The sequence below is a fragment of the Aspergillus luchuensis genome, chromosome 1 (assembly GCF_016861625.1).
Source record: "Aspergillus luchuensis IFO 4308 DNA, chromosome 1, nearly complete sequence".
Classification (NCBI taxonomy): Eukaryota; Fungi; Ascomycota; class Eurotiomycetes; order Eurotiales; family Aspergillaceae; genus Aspergillus; species Aspergillus luchuensis.
Genome location: NC_054849.1, coordinates 4,404,804 through 4,423,706, shown reverse-complemented (window position 1 = coordinate 4,423,706; position 18,903 = coordinate 4,404,804). Strand labels below are relative to the sequence as shown.

At 51.6% G+C, this 18,903-nt stretch overlaps 6 protein-coding genes across 6 annotated transcripts; 4 read left to right on the top strand and 2 right to left on the bottom strand.

Annotated features, from left to right (window-relative positions):
• Positions 1 to 11: 11 nt before the first annotated feature.
• AKAW2_11478S (uncharacterized protein) lies at positions 12 to 962 on the bottom strand (the record flags this gene model as incomplete). Its single annotated transcript, XM_041683966.1, has 1 exon — positions 12 to 962. One exon carries the CDS (start codon positions 960 to 962, stop codon positions 12 to 14), a length of 951 nt encoding a protein of 316 aa, XP_041538198.1.
• Positions 963 to 1,690: 728 nt separating this feature from the next.
• On the top strand, positions 1,691 to 3,361 carry TIM50 (protein translocase subunit TIM50; the record flags this gene model as incomplete). Its single annotated transcript, XM_041683965.1, has 3 exons — positions 1,691 to 1,936; positions 1,996 to 2,715; positions 2,771 to 3,361. The coding sequence occupies 3 exons, from the start codon at positions 1,691 to 1,693 to the stop codon at positions 3,359 to 3,361; spliced, it is 1,557 nt and encodes a 518-aa protein (XP_041538197.1).
• A 1,859-nt stretch (positions 3,362 to 5,220) lies between these two features.
• Positions 5,221 to 8,297, top strand: AKAW2_11476A (F-box domain protein; the record flags this gene model as incomplete). Its single annotated transcript, XM_041683964.1, has 2 exons — positions 5,221 to 5,405; positions 5,516 to 8,297. The coding sequence occupies 2 exons, from the start codon at positions 5,221 to 5,223 to the stop codon at positions 8,295 to 8,297; spliced, it is 2,967 nt and encodes a 988-aa protein (XP_041538196.1).
• A 732-nt stretch (positions 8,298 to 9,029) lies between these two features.
• Positions 9,030 to 10,422, top strand: AKAW2_11475A (uncharacterized protein; the record flags this gene model as incomplete). Its single annotated transcript, XM_041683963.1, has 4 exons — positions 9,030 to 9,528; positions 9,591 to 9,810; positions 9,879 to 10,023; positions 10,075 to 10,422. 4 exons carry the CDS (start codon positions 9,030 to 9,032, stop codon positions 10,420 to 10,422), a joined length of 1,212 nt encoding a protein of 403 aa, XP_041538195.1.
• A 1,330-nt stretch (positions 10,423 to 11,752) lies between these two features.
• On the top strand, positions 11,753 to 14,241 carry AKAW2_11474A (putative C6 transcription factor (Leu3); the record flags this gene model as incomplete). Its single annotated transcript, XM_041683962.1, has 6 exons — positions 11,753 to 11,950; positions 12,036 to 12,475; positions 12,527 to 12,964; positions 13,016 to 13,284; positions 13,338 to 13,871; positions 13,928 to 14,241. The coding sequence occupies 6 exons, from the start codon at positions 11,753 to 11,755 to the stop codon at positions 14,239 to 14,241; spliced, it is 2,193 nt and encodes a 730-aa protein (XP_041538194.1).
• Positions 14,242 to 15,824: 1,583 nt separating this feature from the next.
• Positions 15,825 to 18,455, bottom strand: AKAW2_11473S (uncharacterized protein; the record flags this gene model as incomplete). The annotated part of the gene is made up of 1 exon (XM_041683961.1): positions 15,825 to 18,455. The coding sequence occupies one exon, from the start codon at positions 18,453 to 18,455 to the stop codon at positions 15,825 to 15,827; it is 2,631 nt and encodes an 876-aa protein (XP_041538193.1).
• Between the last annotated feature and the right edge of the window lie 448 nt (positions 18,456 to 18,903).

The following is an 18,903-nucleotide window of genomic DNA, read 5'->3' as shown; positions in this document are numbered from 1 at the left end:
ATGATCACATCTCAATAATCGAGGTACGGATTGAACAATGGAAGTGGCGGCGGCGGCAGGCCATGCAACCTGGCGAATTCCTGCGCCTCCTCTAATTCCTTCTTCCGACGAGCCTTTTCCTGCATTTTCTTCTCATGCGCGATAACCCCATACGCATCTTCACTGAACTCCTCCCCATCATAATCAGTCCACCCCCGTTCGGGACCCCACGCAATCTTTATCCCGGCCGACCTGACCTCATGCATCAATCTCTTCATCAGAGCACCGCTCTTCCGTACAGATGGCCAGCCATCAAACTCCACGTATTCCAGATTCGGTAACCTCTCCAGGACACCCTTGAGCAGATCGCCCGCAAAATCCGTATAATAGTCCTTCGAGATGCGGAACCCCTCGAACACCGGATGCGATGGATCGACTTCAACAAAGACTTTGAACGTGCGCATCCGCTCCATCTCCTCCAGTCCCAGACTGCGTGTGATGGTCCATTCGCGCGGTGGCGCTGTCCAGCTCGATCCTAGGATTAACTCGACTGTGGCGATGGAGGGGCGGTACCGCGGGGGTATGGCCCGGATGGTTGGCATACGCGAGTAATCCTGGAGGTGGAAGAGACGAAATACTTGGGTAGAGTAAAAATAGTCTGAGGCTTCATCGTGCATGCGCCGGGAGGTCAGGAATAGCGCCACTCGGTGGGAGGTGGGGGAGATAGGAGGGTTTTTCTTCGACGAGGCGCCCACGCTGCCTGTTAGGCGCGGGTTGCGTCCGCGTTTTGGGGTGAAGAGCACGAAGTGATAAACGCGTAGACGGATCTCCGAGGGGAGGTCGAAGAAGCGGAAGGGTTCGATGGGGGCTTTCTTCGTACGTTGTTTCTTGATGGGCTTGCCTTTGACGGTTTTGCCAGTGGTGGAGTTGTTGTCCAAACGGACATTTTCCAGTGCTCGGGAGAGGGAGTTCATGTTGGTCATGTTGTGTAGAGGTGGTGGGTTGGAGAGGAAGGGAAAAAAAAAAAAAAAACTGCGCTCAAACGGATCTAGATGGAAGAGAAGAAATATACGCCACGATACGAATGAGGATCTTTTAGAGAGTGAACTCCTCGGATGCTTGGAAACTGTTCTGATCTTTTCTTTTCTGAATCATCCCATTGTTGCACTGAGCTGGAAGTCGAGAATTAACGACATATACGACACAATATAGCATCCATCACTAAAACTTATGAAGGACAAGAGGATATATCCCACCAACGGGGCTGCAGCTGCATGGGGTCCCTTCGCTGCGGCTCTTGGATGTGGGAATATTGGTCTCCCCAGCCTAATTCAACCCGGCACGCATGGAGGAGAAAGGCCTGATGAGTCAAATTTATGAGCTGGGTTTCAACTTTCAAATTGTGAGAAAAAAGAAGAAAGGAAAGGAAAGGAAAGCATCTCCGCGCCGGTATTTAAACTAATTTCCAGTACTGCACTGTTGGTCTGCGTGACCCCGCCCGACGGTCAGTGCGTGAACTTTTCTGTTTCCGCCGAAGACCGCCGGCATTGCTGGGCCCCGATCATCCACTTGCTTCTTGATTCTTGATTGTTCTTCACTTCACCCCAACCGTGCTCTTTTTACCTTCCTTGGTGTCGGCGGTGATATCATTCCGGCGCGAATATTCCTCATCTTCTCCCGCTCATCTATAGATGCCCTTTTCACTTTCATAATGCTTAGTCGTGCCGTACTGCCTCTGACGAGGCCGAACGTCCTCACCTCGACCGTTCGAGCTTCAACTATCTCCGTCGCCCACTCGCGTTGGTATGCGAAGTCCACCAAGCCCAAGACTCCCTACAAGCTTCCCGAATCCGTCAAGTCTGCCAAATCGGAACAGTCGCCCAAGGCTCCCTCTCAGAACGACTACTCCGCGGAGCAGGCCGAATTCGATACCAAGGCTGAACCGGCCACCGAAGCCGTGAGTTTGATGACGACGCTGATAACTTCAACACACCTTCTGACACTTTTTATTCCCAGTCTCAGACCGGCTCTACAGCTCCCCAGAATGATGCTCCTCAAAAACCCCTGCCCGATCTCACCCAGGGCATTCCCTCCACCCTTGCCGCAGAATTGGAAGCCGCCTCGAAGAACCGCGGACCAAGCAAGCTGAACCTTACAGAGGACCCGTCGCGTGCGGAGGATTACGATGATGGTGGCCGTGACATTCCCAACTACGAATCCTCCCTCGATCGCAAGCGCGCTCGCATGGCCAACCTGATGTATGTCCTGTTCCTGCTGGCAGGTGCTGGTGGTGTGGCCTATCTGGGCCGCAACTGGGAGACCGAGGAGGAAGAGAAGGCCCACCCCGATGTGCCATCGGGTTGGGGCTTCGGACTCATGTACAACCGTGCCAAGGCCCGCTTGGGCGATATCACCAGCTACTACAAGGACCCTGCTTTCCCCAAGCTGCTGCCCGATGAGGATCCTAACATGCGTCAGCCCTACACCCTTGTGCTGAGTCTGGAGGACCTCCTGGTGCACAGCGAGTGGAGCCGTGAGCATGGATGGCGAGTGGCCAAGCGTCCTGGTGTCGACTACTTCCTCCGCTATCTCAACCAGTACTACGAACTTGTCCTCTTCACCAGCGTGCCCAGCATGATGGCCGACCAGGTGCTCCGGAAGCTTGACCCCTACCGCATTATCCGCTGGCCCTTGTTCCGTGAAGCCACCAAGTACAAGGACGGAGAGTACATCAAGGTATGTCACTGTTGGCTGTACCTTGCTCCCAGTCATGACTAACCCAGACAACTAGGATCTGTCCTACCTCAACCGCGACCTATCCAAGGTGATCTTGATCGACACCAAGGAGGAGCACGCCCGCCTGCAGCCCGAAAATGCCGTCATCCTTGAAAAGTGGCTTGGTGACTCCAAGGACAAGACCCTCGTCGGCATGATCCCCTTCCTCGAATACATCGCTGGTATGGGCGTCGAGGACGTTCGTCCCGTCATCAAGTCCTTCGAGGGCACCCAGATCCCCGTGGAATTCGCCAAGCGTGAGAAGGCCATGCGCGAGCGCTTCGAGAAGGAGCTCGCCGAGGAGCAGAAGAAGCGCCCCCGCAGCGGTCTGGGCAGCTTCGCCTCTGCCCTGGGCCTGAAGTCCACCCGCACCCTGGACGGCGAGCAGAGCCCCTCGGAGGGCTTGGCCCAAGGTAAGATGTTGTGGGACCAGATCCGTGAGCGTGGCCAGAAGAACTACGAGATGATTGAGAAGGAGATCCGTGAGAACGGCGAGAAGTGGCTGGCCGAGATGGCCGCGGAGGAGGAGAAGGCCCGCCAGGAGCAGATGGCCATGATGAAGGGCTCTTTCACCGGCATGTTCGGTGCTGGTCCCAAGCAGCAGTAGATGCTTTCTTGAGCGATGACGCGGCGGGGCGCATGAAGCGCTCGCCCGCAATGACCTTCTCTTCTCTCTTCCGCTGCTTACTTCCCATAAAAGAATTTCATTGGGCTATTTAATGTATATCCGACATGCCATCTGCTCGATGGTCTCGGGAATGTGGGGTTCACATTAGAGGGGTTTTTCTTGTTCTTTTCATTTCATTTCGTTGGCTCTTGCGCGATTCATCACGGGTTTTCGTCTCCGTTGTAAAATAGCATTTGGTTGTGTATTTGGTTTTGCGGTGTATAAATTGATAAATACTAATGAAGTCAAAAAGAACCTTCATTATCCTTGACTTATGTCTTCTCTTAAAGTTGTACAGCTATCGTATTTTCTTTGGGGATATTAATCAGTAGATATAGTTATAAAAAAATTGTTTGCGACTAATACATGTGACATTTGTAGCTATTCCATGGTTAGTGAAACCTAATATAATATCCTTGTTGATTGTTGCTAGATGGTAACATTGAGTCCTGGAATCGTATAAGAGTAGTGGTAGTGAGCACGTTTTCCATTACCAACACCCTCTCAAATTTACCAAGTATGCCATCAGGTCTACTAACGGTGAGCATGCACTAGGCAATGACTTTCAACTAATCGTTGACCTTGCTGGATAGTTGTCGTCCAGAATCGAAGCTTTGGCTGCAACATGATGATGTACCAGATATATATATTAGCATAATGATTAGTGCTGCTACCGAATAGTATAGAACTACTACTAGTATAAGTAATCATATAATTATGGTAATAATCGATTACTACTAGTAGCATTGCGAGTCTAACTCATTGCATATGGTCTATGAGCTAGTTGAAATAACTGTCATCTTCAGTATGGTACTTTGTACTCGCACTAGTCAAGTTATCTACTTGTCCGACTTGGCTAGATCACAAGACCGAGGGACAGCATCGGATAGTTTGGGGCTGGGAGGGGAGAGGGGAAAAGAGAGGAAGCGCCGACAAGTGCATAGTCATTGAAGAAATCATCCACACCGTCATTGAAGGCTGACAGGCCCAAGCAGGTATGCCTGGCTGGTGGCTTTGGTGATGTCCTTGTGTTTCTGGAAGCGCGCGCGATCGAAAAAAAGCCTTGGTATTACAGTAGAATCTGCCAAAACAACTTGTGGGGAGCATTTCAGTCACAGCTGAGTCAGTCAGGGCGACCAACCACGTGCCCCAGATTGATGTAATGGCCATCCGCGCAAGCACTAGTCCGCTTTGGGGAGAGGTCCCTCCTGCCAGGGCTTAGCGCGGTAAGATTGCATACATTGTTTCATACTTACAACTAGTACTATGTAGCAGTAGTGAACAATGCCTCTTAATACATCTCATACATACATACACTAGTTGGTTCTTGTGTTTCATTGTCAGGAACCCATTCCATTTCATCCACTCTCCTCCTCTTTTCTCCATCCTCCTCATCCCACCTATTAACTATTCCCCATCCGATCTCATCTCTTCTTGGATTTCCTTCCCCCAAGTTCTTATAGACCTCTTGATGCTTCCCCGCTTCTGACCTATCGAGTTCCCCTTCCTCGGTCATTTGAAACCACCCCGTTTCAGAACCCCCATACGCATTGGAGCAGAAGATCCCCGGTGCATTATTGGCGTGCGGGTGAGGGACACAGCCACCGGCCTTGCTCGTTGGCGCTTCCCGCTTGCCCACCAGCGTGCTTCCTTCCGCGGTCTTTATTTCGCCCCCTATGTCCTCGAAAAATCATGCTGGGCTTGGATAATTGAACACCCCCCAGTGTCGTCTGCATTTGTTCTATCAAATGTAGATCCGCGTGGGTGAGATTCAAAACTAAATACTACTACCATCGACCATGGAGGAGGATGTCCGGTTGCCCACCTCAGAGCGGCTTGGCGGCCCCCATCTTGATCCCGATCAGTGTCCCTCGACCACCTGCTCCCTTAAGCTGCATCAGGAGGCCCCGAAAAGCACGCGACCGCGTCTGGAGAAGCAGACGTCGTCGCCGTTTGCTCGTTTGCCTCGTACCGTCATCGAGCAGTAAGTGCACCTCCGTCCCAGAGCCGGTGCATCGCGCGAGCGACAATCATGTGATTGATGATATCTGCTGCCTGTGCTCGGAAGGATCTTTGATTTAACTGGCGGCTTAGTATTCTATATGTTGCGGATGCCAACACATTTGCGTCGTTAACTCTGTTGAACCGGAAATGGCGACGCATATCGGACTCAACCCTTTTGTATGCGCATCATCTCTCTCAGTGCCCGTCCTTTGCCTTGACGCAGAAGGCTACTGAGCAGCCCGCTCACTCAAGCGATCTCACACTACTCAAGCGGCAGTTCGGCGCGCAGGTCAGGCGGAATACATTCAATGCGTTTCTCCGGCCCCGCAGGACTCTTATCAAGCTTACCTCGACTTCTATGAGCTCTTCGACGGCCTTTCCACAAGGTGAAGCATTCCGCTTTTCTTTCTCTCCTAATGCACAGCTTATCCTGTGCATCAGCTCTTCCAGAATTGTGGTACTTGATGTAACCTCGGATCGGGCGGTCGTGAAACATGAGCTCAAGACTTGGCGACGGCCTTTGAATGCTGCCATTGTAGATGATGGCTCCATTCTCGCCGTCGTTTCCTCCACTCACCGGGTCAATATCTACCGCCTTACCGATGATGAAGCGAAGCACATTCAAGACTTGACATTGAACGATGTTCCTCGGACTTTAGCACTCTCTCCGACAGGAGGAGTTCTTGCCATTGCGTACGATGATCGAATCGAAGTCTACGCCATCGGTGAAGGGGCACTAGCTACCGAACGAAGAGCTGTGCGCTGCTCCGGGGTTGACTCGGTGTCGTTCTCCTCTGATGGTGTCATGCTCCTAGGGACTTCCGCTGAGCGCGGTAACGGCGGTTTGGTCACTATAACAGTGCCGTTTTACACAGAATCAGAAACCGAGTATTCACCAAGGGATGCACAGATCCGTATGTGGACTACACAAATTCTGTTTCCAGACATAACCACTGGGTTTAGCCACGCCTGTTTGCTGCCCTGGCACGCAGAAGGTGAAGGCAACTGGCTACTGGGATTCGATGAACAAATCAACACGTTTCGAGCATTTGGAGTGCACAACACGAACTCGGGTACAACATATTTCGTGACTCCGATGTCTGAGGATGGGTCTCGAGAGACAACTCCCATCATGCTACCCACCGTTGACGATCTCGGGGAGCTGGCTGCTATAGGATTTGAGAGTTCTGGCTTATGGGTATATGGGATACCTGATCGTCTGGATATTGCTCCTGTAGCTCCCAACGCAAGAACGTATGCTGAAATGGATGTTGAGCAGGGCCCTTCGATCGAGGAGGCGGCTACTGCCCGGGATAGTCTGTCCCGACTCCAGCAGTCCATTACAAAGCCCAAGGTTCTGATCAATGGCCACAAGATGACCGACATGGCGGGAATGACAGCAGCTCGTTGGGTACGCCATCCAAACTGTGTGGCTGGTCGTCGTAGATTGGTAGCCGTTGCTCCTGGTGGCATTAGCCCTCCAACTATTGGCGAAGAAGACGTACCGGTAGATGGCGGACGTGTGCTGCTGTTAGACCTGGAACGATCTGTCACGGACGGTGACTCAACTGAAGTCAACATCGAAGTCGGTGATGCGGAGCCGAAGCTTCTAAGTGAACCGAACTCTACCCTAGATACCGAGGTCGAGCTGGAGAGGAGAAGGACGCGATTACATCGTGGGAATGCTGCTTCACCTCGGGCGCGCGCATTTGCTCGAGAGTCCTATCCTTCAGCCAATTCGGTCGTCCACGCACCTCGGCAATATGCCCGCAGAAACAGCTCCTTCTTCTCGGGCTCCTCGAATAGTGAAATCCAGCACATTCCGGAATCACCATATGATAACACACAGCCTCGATCTCGGGACACGTTGCGTCGTGCAGCCACGGCTGCGGCTAATGGTCGCGGACGCAACAACCCACGCTATCAGGACGAAGCGCGCCCTGTTCAAGGCCAAAGGCCAGCCACCCAGGTTTTCCGGGTTCCTCATGAGAGCGACGCAGACAATTGGGTTCCACCGCCACCTCCCTATTCTAGGGATCCCGACGCACCGCTACCAGATTATCTCCGAAGGACCCTCCTTCCTTCGAATACGGAACCGGCCCATAGAGTCGGTGATGTCCCAGAAGGCATTCAGAGACCTCAGACAAGCCGCCTGGAACGGATGGTTGACGAATCTCCGTCCCGGAGCTCGCTGCAAAGACTGCATACCATTACTGGCTCACGGCTCGCCGCTCGCATGAGAAGGGGCGTGAGAGACTCCGAGTCCCCTGAACCGAATAGACGACATACCATGTTCTTTCGCAGAAGGAGCTCTGCCACAGGACCCCAACCTAACCTCCAGGGGCTCGATGGAGCGCACATGCCTGTGCCAGAGCAAGACCCTGCGGTCAACTTCCAGGGTCAACTGCACCCTGTCCTCAGTGGGTCTACACAGCCGAATCAATCGTCAGCCGTTCAACGAGCAAATTACCAGGACGTTTTGCTTGAGGAGTCTTTGCTTGGCACTACAGACTGGCAGGAGACTATGCCGCCGACACAGAATGGGACTTTCAATCTGGACCATTACCCCTACTCCATCTCCTCGCCTAATCTTCAGGTCTCGACCTTTCAACATGATGCCCCCGAAGGTGTGCATGGGAGCCGACAACGTTCCACCTACTACCGAGGAGCAGATCGGCGCTCTCAATCTCAGAATGTCCGACTCCCGCCTGGGGGAATTCCACCGCTGAACCGCCGGGCATCGACAGACCCCACGCTATCTACCAGCTCACAAGCGGCTGCACATGATCTGTGGCGGAGGCGCATTGAAGAGTGGAACGAGCAGACCATCTACGAGAGAAGTAAACGCAGAAGCAAATGTATAGTGATGTAGGAAAGTTGCCTTAGGATACGGGGGTTAGACTGTTTAGGCTCTTGGCTCTGGAAATTTTCTGTTGTTTCTTAGCTCATATACCCGAGTGGACATATATAGGCTTTGTAGAGCTGTGCATAATAATCTTCTAAACCACATCTTCATGATCTTGCGCGGCTTTTACTTTCTGTCTAGACCAGGGGCAAGCTGCATTTATCAAATTTTTCGCTCTTTTTTTTTTTCTATTTTTGGTTCCAGTTAAGCCAAGGATTATGACTGCTTTTTATCTTAGCGAATCTTAGACTAAGTTTAACCAGTCATTCCAGAGCAGTGATACCACATCAATGCAACCAGAGAAGACACCCAGTTCTATGAAGCTTGAGTCCTCTACTAATAGTGAAACCTTGCATAAACACTACCGAAAGACAGCGGAATTAGAACCACGACCCATCATGGTGTCTATAAATACCACAAAGCCAGATTAGTCCAAAAGGAAGTTGTTGCCTTTCTGCGTCTCTCCTTCCACGCAAGGTCAAAGACGACTTTCCGTCCCGTGGTTGACTGACCCCCTTTGTGCTCATCTTCTTTCCCTAACCGTGCAACGATTTCAGGAACTATGTTGGTTTTGCTCTTTTCAATGTCTTTGTTCTCGACACCCTAAATATGCCGGCATATGGCTTCTACCTGCATACATTTATTTTGCGCTATTATCCTCCCTATCATTGAATTTGGTAGACTTACTCGGTAGCCACCATGCCCAACCCACACTCACGCTACAAACTTCGAGGAAGGAATCCCGTCGAAAAAGATGTCTTTGGAGGCCTGGATAAGTTCTTGAAAGAACAACGCAAGACTTCACGGGTGAAAAAACCAGGAATAGGCGGAGAAGCAGGGAAGCCGCGGAAAGGTAAACGAAAAGGTAAACAAGAAGCCTCGCCAGGGCCATCAACGACAAATTGGTTTAAAACCAAGATCCGCCTCAAATTCATCAAAGACGCCCAAGAAGAATCAGCTCAACAGCCCGGGGAAGCCTCAGCAGAAGGTGCCGCCAACAATCCTGATAATCATCGTTCCACTGAGAGCGAGAAGGACCTCAAACCTGGGGAGTCTCTCTCTGACACACATTTCTATTACCAGCGGACCGGATCTCGCAGGCCCGATCGCCTGTTTGTTGCCACTGTCGAGTTAGATGAAGATGTGCCGGTGGATAAATTATTTGATTCCAGATATTTGCCATCAGATGATGATATTGGTAAGTAAACTCTGCTGCGCTGGAAAGACGGAGCACTGATTGAGCTTGTGCGGTGGTTATAGAATATCAGAGGCTTGTGGATCTATGGCAAGACCCTGCAGTCGAAGATGCGCACGAGATATCGGACTGGTCTGAGTTAGAAAAACTAGTAGATCCGAAGAAAGCCAGGTTCGCTCCCTTTTTCAGGGACGTTCATGACGACAGCTATCGTGAGAAAACAGCAAATATCTTATTTGACTATATGGCCTCGCTTTTTGAGCACGTACCAAGCCAAGGAGAAATGTGTGTCACCTTTTGACTTCCCGAATACTGTAGAGCCATGAGAAAGCTGATTATGTTCACCTACCCAGTAATTTTCGCCGGCATTGCTATTTTCCGTTGGCGCGCGAAGACTTGGGAACGCACCAGGGACTTTATTTCCGACACTACATTGGAAAAGGAAATCTCAATGTCTCTGATGGTCAAGCAATTGGCATCCCTCTCGCTATTTGCACGGTGAGATTTCTCCCTTTTGTAAGCCGGTACCTGAAGCTAAACAACCTGCAGTGCAAAGTAGAGCTTGGACGAGCTGGCATCTCCCAGTCTGAGATCCCGGGACTTCTATTCCAAGCCAACATGGCCTTCGAGTTCGAAAGTAATCACGAGCAATATCCTGCATATGTCATCAGCGTGCGAGGTTGGAGATTTCGGTTCGTGAAAGGTATCATGACCCGGCAGGAAGTTGCCCGGTTCCAAGACAAGAAAAAGCGATCAGGGAGGATCAAGGTGCAGCGGACCAGGGAGTACGATATCTATGACCGCGAGGAGCGCAAGGAGTTTATCCGAGTTATGCTAGGCTTGTTGCGATCATTCGAAGATCGACGCGAAGCGGACTTTTCTACTGAACTGCCCTGATTCGGTGGTGACGTACAACCAGTGATGGTGTATATGTGCGTGTGTACAAAATGCCGTTATCATTATCTTGTGGAGCTATAGCGACTGAAGTTAAGACACTTGGACAGATCTTGTTGATCATTGGTCTGATAGTTATAGTGCTGTTAGGCCTGCACTGGGTACTTATCAGGTTTTATTTCTGTTCAACGGGGCCTCGGAAAGCAGACAGGTTGCTTCACTTCCCACCAACCCAATATGATCGATCATCACGCAAACATGAGCAGCAAGCCAGCTCTACCGTTGAACTAAGCAGTAAGCACTAACACAACCGAGGAATAGCCTAAATCTCATACAAGCATCGGATATGAAAAGAATGAACAACGACGACAGCGTAGAAAGCACACGCAAGCATGTCCGTTGTTCCCAAATCACCAACTCCTCCATAAGAAGTGGTGAAATAATGGACATAATGTTGGGATAATTAGGTGGAACATGAGTGGTCGAATTCATACCAGTTATCCGGCCTAGTTCCTGGTCCGTCGGACGTCCGAGCTTTAGGCTGGCGTCGGATAGGCTGCTATGATGATAGGGCCAAGGAGTGGGGCCAATTAAATTGATCTAGTATATGAGCTTTCTGGAGATAGTTGATAGTCATACCATCATTCCTTTCAACATCTCCTTCTCGAATGAAAGTGAGCAAGAATATTCACTGTTCCTGCTGTACAACATCAACATCAAGGACAGGCGTATAGTTAGGGTTGAAAACAGGGACTCGGGATTACCTAACAAACAGGGTTCAGGTGGGGCGGATCCTCCGATGGCCCGTGGTGACTAAGGCGCCACCGTTGCGCCCCTGCTATCATCACGTGCTTTTTTTTTCGGGCGAGACCACGTGAGAGCGAGATCGGACAGCTTCTCCTCGCTCGCAGTCCGTTTCCCCCGCGCTGGATTGATTCCATCCCAATCTCAGTAAGAAAGGGTCTGGATCCCTCCATTCGTCTCCTCCTCGAAAGGATCTGCACGCACAAACAGCACGCCTTGACATAACCTCACCCATTTCGGTGATTATTTGTTTCACACTTCTCCGACTCTCTCTCCGAAGTTCTTTTTCCCTCACGTGGGCAAAAGGCTCGTGCCCAGCCAATTTCTCCGGCAGACCCCCGAATATTCTTTTCTTTTTCTTATTTGGTGTTATAATACCACATCCTATTTCGGCCCTCTTCCTACCTTCCCTACAATCAGCCTGGAGTCTTCCGAACGATCGCCCAGCGTAATCGGAGGCAGGGGCCTGCAGGGTGCCATCCTGGAGCCACTCGCAGGAGAGAATGCTTCTGCTGCCCCCAGTCCCGTAATGGGAGGTGCCAGCCATCCATCTGTCTCCCCTGCTGTTGGGTCTGATGCTGCGGGTCCAGCCAGGAAGCGCACCACCACCATGGCGGGGTTGGACAGCTCCCCGGGCAGTATTGATGATATCGACGGGCAGGATAATCAGGAAGAGAAGAAGAGACAGCCTGTGAAACGGGCCTGTAATGAATGTCGTCAACAAAAGGTAAGCTCACGCCACTTAGGGTTACTTTCCCTCCGAGACATGTGGCTTATCTGAATTGTTGTTAACCTTCTTTCATTTCATACAGCTCCGATGTGATGTAATTCAAGACCCGTGGACGGATTGCTCTCGATGTCGTCGTCTGAAGCTCGACTGTAAAATCGAATCCAACTTCAAACGGGTTGGGAAACGCAGTCGCAACGCCGAGATGGAACGCGAGATCATCGAGCTGAGAAAGCAGATTGCTACTGTGCAGGCTGGAGCTATACCTCCGTCACAGTCGGCGTCTTTGCCACCGGTTCAGACTCCCAAGCAAGAAACGGCCAGTCAGGTTGGCTCGGGAGTCTACCATACGCCGTCGGCCATGTCTACGGATCAGTATATGGGTTCTCATGAAGCTGTTGCGTCGCTTCTGGATTTGCGCTCTGGCTTTGATGGCACGAACTTTATGAGGAACGGCAATCATCACTTCAAGCGCATTGAAGATGTCGCGGTCGTTCCGGAGAGGGTGACAGAGCTGTTTCATCTGTAAGGCTTGAGCAGACTGTACTGTTCACAGGTCAATGCTAATGCTGTTAGGTTTTTCACCTTCTACCATCCGTTTCTACCGTTTCTTGATCGAGACCAGTCGCCTGATGATTACTACAGCGCATCGCCACTGCTGTTCTGGACCATCATCAGTGTAGGCGCGCGGCGCTTCCAAGCCGACACCCACCTTCTCAATTCCCTCTCAGGCCCGGTTTCGCGACTGGTGTGGAGTACGCTGGCGGACATCCCACAAAGCTACCACGTCGTGAAGGCTCTCTGCTTGCTCTGTACCTGGCCTTTTCCTACCAGCAGCACGTCCACCGATCCGACCTTTATGCTCTGCGGTATGATGATCCAAGTGGCGATGCAGCTGGGGCTGCACCGTCCATCTCACACGCAGGACTTTAGCAAATTCCGCGTGGAGCTCATTGAAGAGGAACTTCGAGACAAGGTGCGGACGTGGGCAGTCTGCAACATTGTCGCCCAACGGTATGTGGTTTCATCGTTATCGATATCGATCCTTTACTGACCGCGACGTAGGGTTGCTACTGGTTATGGCCAGCCTCCGTCTAGTGTGTACGACTGGACACTGTCTTCAAATGATTCGATGGACCCCAACTTCAGGTTGCCCGACGACATTAGGTCAAGGCTGGAGATCGAAAAGTTTTGTGACAAGGTCACCAAATCTTTATACACCAATCGGCGGGACCCCGTCGGACTTTGCAGCGATCAGGAGCGATCAACATTGATCTCGTTCCTGTCGCGGGATTTCGATGAACTGGAGAATCAGCTGAAGGCGCACAATGACAGTACGTTCTTTCTTAGGCATCATAATATTATACAGACGGTCTAACCTTTTCAGGTATCACCAATCTCTATTTGCGCGCATCGAATCTGCACCTCCATCTGTCTGCGTTCTTCGACGACACAACCGCAAAGGATTATAGAGAGCGTCTTCTCTCGCTTTATGTTGCTACCACGACGTTCCTCGAAGCAGCGATGAACCTTGAAACAGAAGTCGGCCCGGTGCTGTCGTACACCCCGTACTACGTGTATCAGATGATGGTTGCGGGCGGATGTACTCTGCTGAAGCTATGCAAGAGTTTCTTCGCCGCGCACATCGACATGGATTATGCAAAGAACCTCTTCAACCGGACGATCTGGGCCATCAGACGCGTGTCCGTTTCCAGCAACGACCTGCCGGAGCGACTGGCGGAAGTAGTAGCGCAGATGTGGCGGCTGAACAACGTGCCCACACCGAAATTGACGGCAGACGGCGGAGAGGTCGACGATTCGCTGATGCTCAAGGTGCGCTGCCGAATGAGCATGTCCTTGCTTTTTGACTCGGTCTGGCGGTGGCGGGAAGACGCGCGGACCAAGGGGCGTAATCTCGAAGGTATGCACGGATGCAAGCACATCGACGTATGTATCGGAGACTGACAATAACTGCAGCTTATCTCAAAAACCCAACCAATCCAGACTCCAACGCCGAATCCTCCAACTCGTCATCTATTCAACCGACGCGCACCTCGACCGCGACACCCGGAGTCGCCGGCGCCGCAGACCCCAGCCTCGCGCCAGCCCCCATGCTCCCCCAGGCTAACATGGGCGTATCCGCACCGAGCGCTGTAGGCGCCCTTCCCAGCGGATTTATGGAACCTAACTACGAAGTATTCGATCCGCTGAACTGGCTTCTGGACGGACTGGTCGATTTGCCGTATTCATACTCGACGATATCGGGGATCGAGTCTCAGGGTATTGCATGAGCAGAATAATTCTGTTTGTTCGACGACTGACATGGCACATAACTTTTCTACACTATTTTACATATATTTGACGACTTCTTGATGTTTCTTGTTGATTGATGTACCATATTATTATACCAGCGAGATGATTGGATTTTTATCCGACACACGCACCCGCACCCACACCCACACACACACACCCCCGACAACCCTTACGTTATGGAGTCGGACTGGAGCGAGGAGTTGGCGATTTGCTTTTGCTTTGCTAGCTTTATTCGATGCTAGGGTTGGATTTTTGTTTTGTCTTGTTTTGTCTTGTTCAGATGATACCATGTATCGATAGTTGGATGCGATGCATATAGTGCAATCAATAGATGTATCTACTTTATTTACTACACCTAAAGATAAGATATCTGAAAATTGAGATATAGTTTGGATTATACCTTAGGTTTAATAGATAATACGGTTATAGTTATAGTTATCTTAGTCTCAAATCTAAAGTCTAGCTTACCAAGTTCTTAAAACCATGGGTAAGTAGGTATCACGTGGCTGGCGTATTCCAACATCTTAACAGGTAACTACTCCGTTACTTCATCTCCATTTCAAATATATAAAAAATACCATCTACCTATCTATCTATCTATCACCACCTTGAAATATATATATATATCAATAATCCATACCCACAGCTTCTTCACTTTTCAAAGAGAAAAATTAATATCAACAATGCCAGAATTCACAACCACCCGCCCTACAAAATCTTCTCTCCTCATTCCTAAGAAACGTCCTCTCAAAAAAACCCCATCCACAAAATCATCCAAGAACTATTCTACAGAGAAATACACACCGAGTCTATATTTTATATCTTCATCTTCATCCGCAGAACAAGACTCTAATCCCAAAACCACGAATGAAGGGAAAAAAGCTGCTGCTACAACAACAGAGCTCAACTTCTCCCTCCCGCCGCAGCCGTTTCTTGACCCGGGGTGTTGGGAGAGGATTCGTTCGGTTTCTTATTCTTCTTCTTCTTCGAGATTAGGTGGTGAGAGTGGAAGTGGAAGTAGGAGTGGGAGTGTCATGCAGTTAAATGAGAGGGAGAAAGAGGAAGAGAGAAGACGGAGGAGGGCGAGGGAGGCGGAGTATGGGGGGATGGCTGTTCGGGGAAGACTTAAGTGATTCATATTTCTCTATCTCGTTCTTTTTCTCATGTTTTCGTTGTCAAAAATGGGTTTACTATTGTGTATGGAGTTGTCGGTACTTATTACTGTGGATATAGTTCTATGATATGTATGATATTTCTTATTGATTTAGGTAGGTAAGATTGGTGGCATCGTGTATGTAGTTGCATGAATCATCAGTAAGTAAGGTGTGGTATGGTATCTTCATCATCATGAATGGACTGGGACCATCCAGTTTTCAAATCAAGAACAAAACAATCCAAAACATAACAATAACAGACAGTACAAAATGCATGACTAATTCCAAACATATGCAAAATTCATCATCATATCGTCGTTGACGCCATCAATCATAGCATAGCATATAGCACATTCTAAATAACGATAAAGAGAGACATGACAGTCATTCAAAACTCTGCTGATAGATCATTCTGGTATTTTCAGCTGCGTGCTCGACTCCATCAAGACTGCCCCGCTGATACTCTGTTTGAGTTTCTCGCGTTTGGCTTCCCGACGGTGTTCGGCGTGTCGCTGCCATGTGCGTCGCACGCGTTTGCGGATGTTGCGGACCTTATTCGTTCGGAAGCGAAGCCGCCACCATGACAGGGATCGGAACCGCTGGTGGTGGAGCGATGTCTGTGAGCAGAACGCCTCGGGGCTGAAGACTTGGCTTCCTACGAGCGTGCTGCGGTTGGCGAGGTGTCGACTGGCTTGTTCGGGCCGCCGTCTGGCACCCGGGCTGCGAAGCGCAGGACCCTCAAACACAACGCGCTGCTGTGGCATGCCTAACGAGTTCTTGATCACTAGGTCCGACGCCTCGGGGTTTGCAACGGGCGAGTAAGGAGCCTCGCGAGGCGACTCCTCCTCTGGTTCCGAGTCTTCCCAGAACCGACGAGGCCGCCAGAAAGGCTGCTGTCGCCCATCAATGTCCTTGCCGGCCTTGCGGTTCTTCACCGACGTCAGTGACAATGAGCGGACGAATGAATTAAAAGAGTCAGACCGAGGACGTACCAGCCACGGACGGCGGCCCGGGCCAAACCGACGGCCCCGGAGCTTACTTGGCTCGTTGGTGTAACCTGCCCCGCCCGGCTGACGGTCGCCGTCTGGCACGGGCGTCGGGGGCACGACCTGGCAAATGGGCGGCTTCGGCGGCTGGCGGGGGTTTTTAAGAGGGGATGTCATCTCGTAGCGTTGAGTGGGAGATTCTTCCATTCGGTGTTGGTACAGTTCAGGGTAGTCGGGTTGCCCTCGTTGTGTAGTCTGAGCCTGCGGGTCGACCAGGAGCAGTGATTCATTGTTGTGCGGGAAGAAGACGACAGTCCTCGCCTCACTGACTTCGATCAGGCCGGGCGAAGATGAAGGGATCGAAATTTGTGTGTATGGCATTGATGGTGGGCGCAGATGCGACATATCCTCCACTCCGATAATGATGGACTGCGTCTTGGATGCTTCCACAGCATCACGTGTCTCGCGGGTTGCGGTCTCTGCTTTAGCCAGACGTGGCTGCTCAGCAACACGATCATGAGTTCCATGTTCCGTAGTCATTGCATGGTCCCGCAGGCTCTCCGATGTCAAAGATGTAGTCCGTGAGTTATTTCGACTGGTTGGTGCAGAAAGCGAGGAGCTGCGGGCCGGGATACTCGGTCGGCCAGAGTGGCGACCACGAGATTCCGCGCGCCTCGAGCTGCTTGCAGTCGTGTCGGACGTGCGCTTCTGACGAGGAGGCTCGCGAGAGCCAGGCCGGCTACCCGATGCGGACGGGCCTTGTCGACTGGAGTGGCGCGAGCGGCTTTGCGAGGTATTTCTGCTGGTCGAAGTGGACGACTTGAGAGAGGAGGTTCGTTCCGGGATCACAACCACCGGCACTACATCCACGGTTTGCTGCTGGGTGTTCACGCTGGAGGCTCCAGAGAACGAGATTTCCGACGCGATGCTCTTGCGGTCGCTCTCGGTGATCCGACCAGCTTTGTGTACTAGGCGATGTTGCGAGTCCGCGCTGGAAGCGGTTGATGCATGTTCTGGGCTGGGGAAAGGGGAACTAGCCGAACGCAGCGAGCCTCTTTTATCGGTATGACGCAGGGATCTTCGAGTGGACCTTGGAGCGTCGATGATCATTACCTCGACAGTGGACGAAGACATGGACACGTCTGACAGCCGGCGAGCGTCGTCGTGCTCCGCAGAGTGAGGCTGGTCCTCCGCACGTGGCCAGCCAATCTCTTCTCGAAACTGTTCAATGGACAAGCCACCCACTGGTTCCTGCGCATCCCGGACAGACTCCCGTAGATTCGAGGGTGCTGGGGGAACTTTGTTCTGTGTCTCCCAACCATTCATATCGTAGCCATGTTCTGCGTCCGCAGTACGGACCTTGGGAACCCCATTTCTCGTAGACTTCTTCCTGCGCGGCGGCGACACCTTCAATTCTGCATCATTGTCCATCTTTCGTTGCGCATGGGTCTCCATCCTGGACGGTCGGAGGCGTTGAGTACGAGGATCAGGAACCGGTGTCGACTCTCCACTCCCTCGGTCATCATAGTCCGCCGGCTCGTCCCTCAACGACCTCTGTCTGGTAGGCAACAACGACTGCGTAGACTGACGAGGAGTTTCCGTCTCTGCGTCCGAGATCATTTCATAGGCTGTCCGAAACGACTCGGCGTGCGATGAGGAGGAAGAAGACAGTCCAAAGTGCGACAGTCCCGGACGCGGGGCGGAAGGAGCGACACGCGGGGGAGTAGTTTCAGGCGTGGGTGGATGGGACGGCTTGGAGGTCACCGCCCCGTTCACGGAGTAGGATGAAGTAGCTTTTGGCGTGCTTGTTCCGCTGCTCATGAGGTCTTCGCTCTGAGCAACTCCAGGCGGCGTTAAAGGACGGACGGGAGCGGCTGCCAACGGGGTGGCATTTGAAGGGCGGCCATGCTGAGGTTGAGGCGTTGCCTCGATGGCTGGAGGGCTCCAGAGGACATTTGGCCTTCGTCGTAGAGACTTGTGGGCCCTCAACTGGGGCGGGTCCAGGTGTCCTGGTGAGGCGAGAGACGTGTTCACGACTTCCAGGCCGGGCATGGTGAGATGGCCCAACTGTCTGGGATGCCCAATTGGCGGACCCGACGGTCGCGGCAATCCGGACTGATATTTGTCACAAGCGATCAAAGTGGGTGAGTGATTGGCAGGAGAAGCATGACACTTGAGTTGTTTCAATGGAGATTGGTCCCAGCTAATAGCTGACGACGTCGCATCGCCTGCTCACCGCGGCAGTTCGGAGTGTGAGGTTGAGTTTCAAACAAGAAAGATAACGTTTACTACAATGGATAAGAAACCCCCAAAAGAGGTGACCGTTTTGGACAACGGCTACCTTGTACACATTCACTGGATCTTTATCTTTTCTTTTCTTTTTTCTTTCCTGCCAACCCTGGACAAAGTTTGTTGTAAAAGCGACTGAGCGGCGGCCAGCAAGGGAGGGAAGTGGATGGACAGCGCAAGGGGAGGAACACGGTAAACTAACGAATTAATG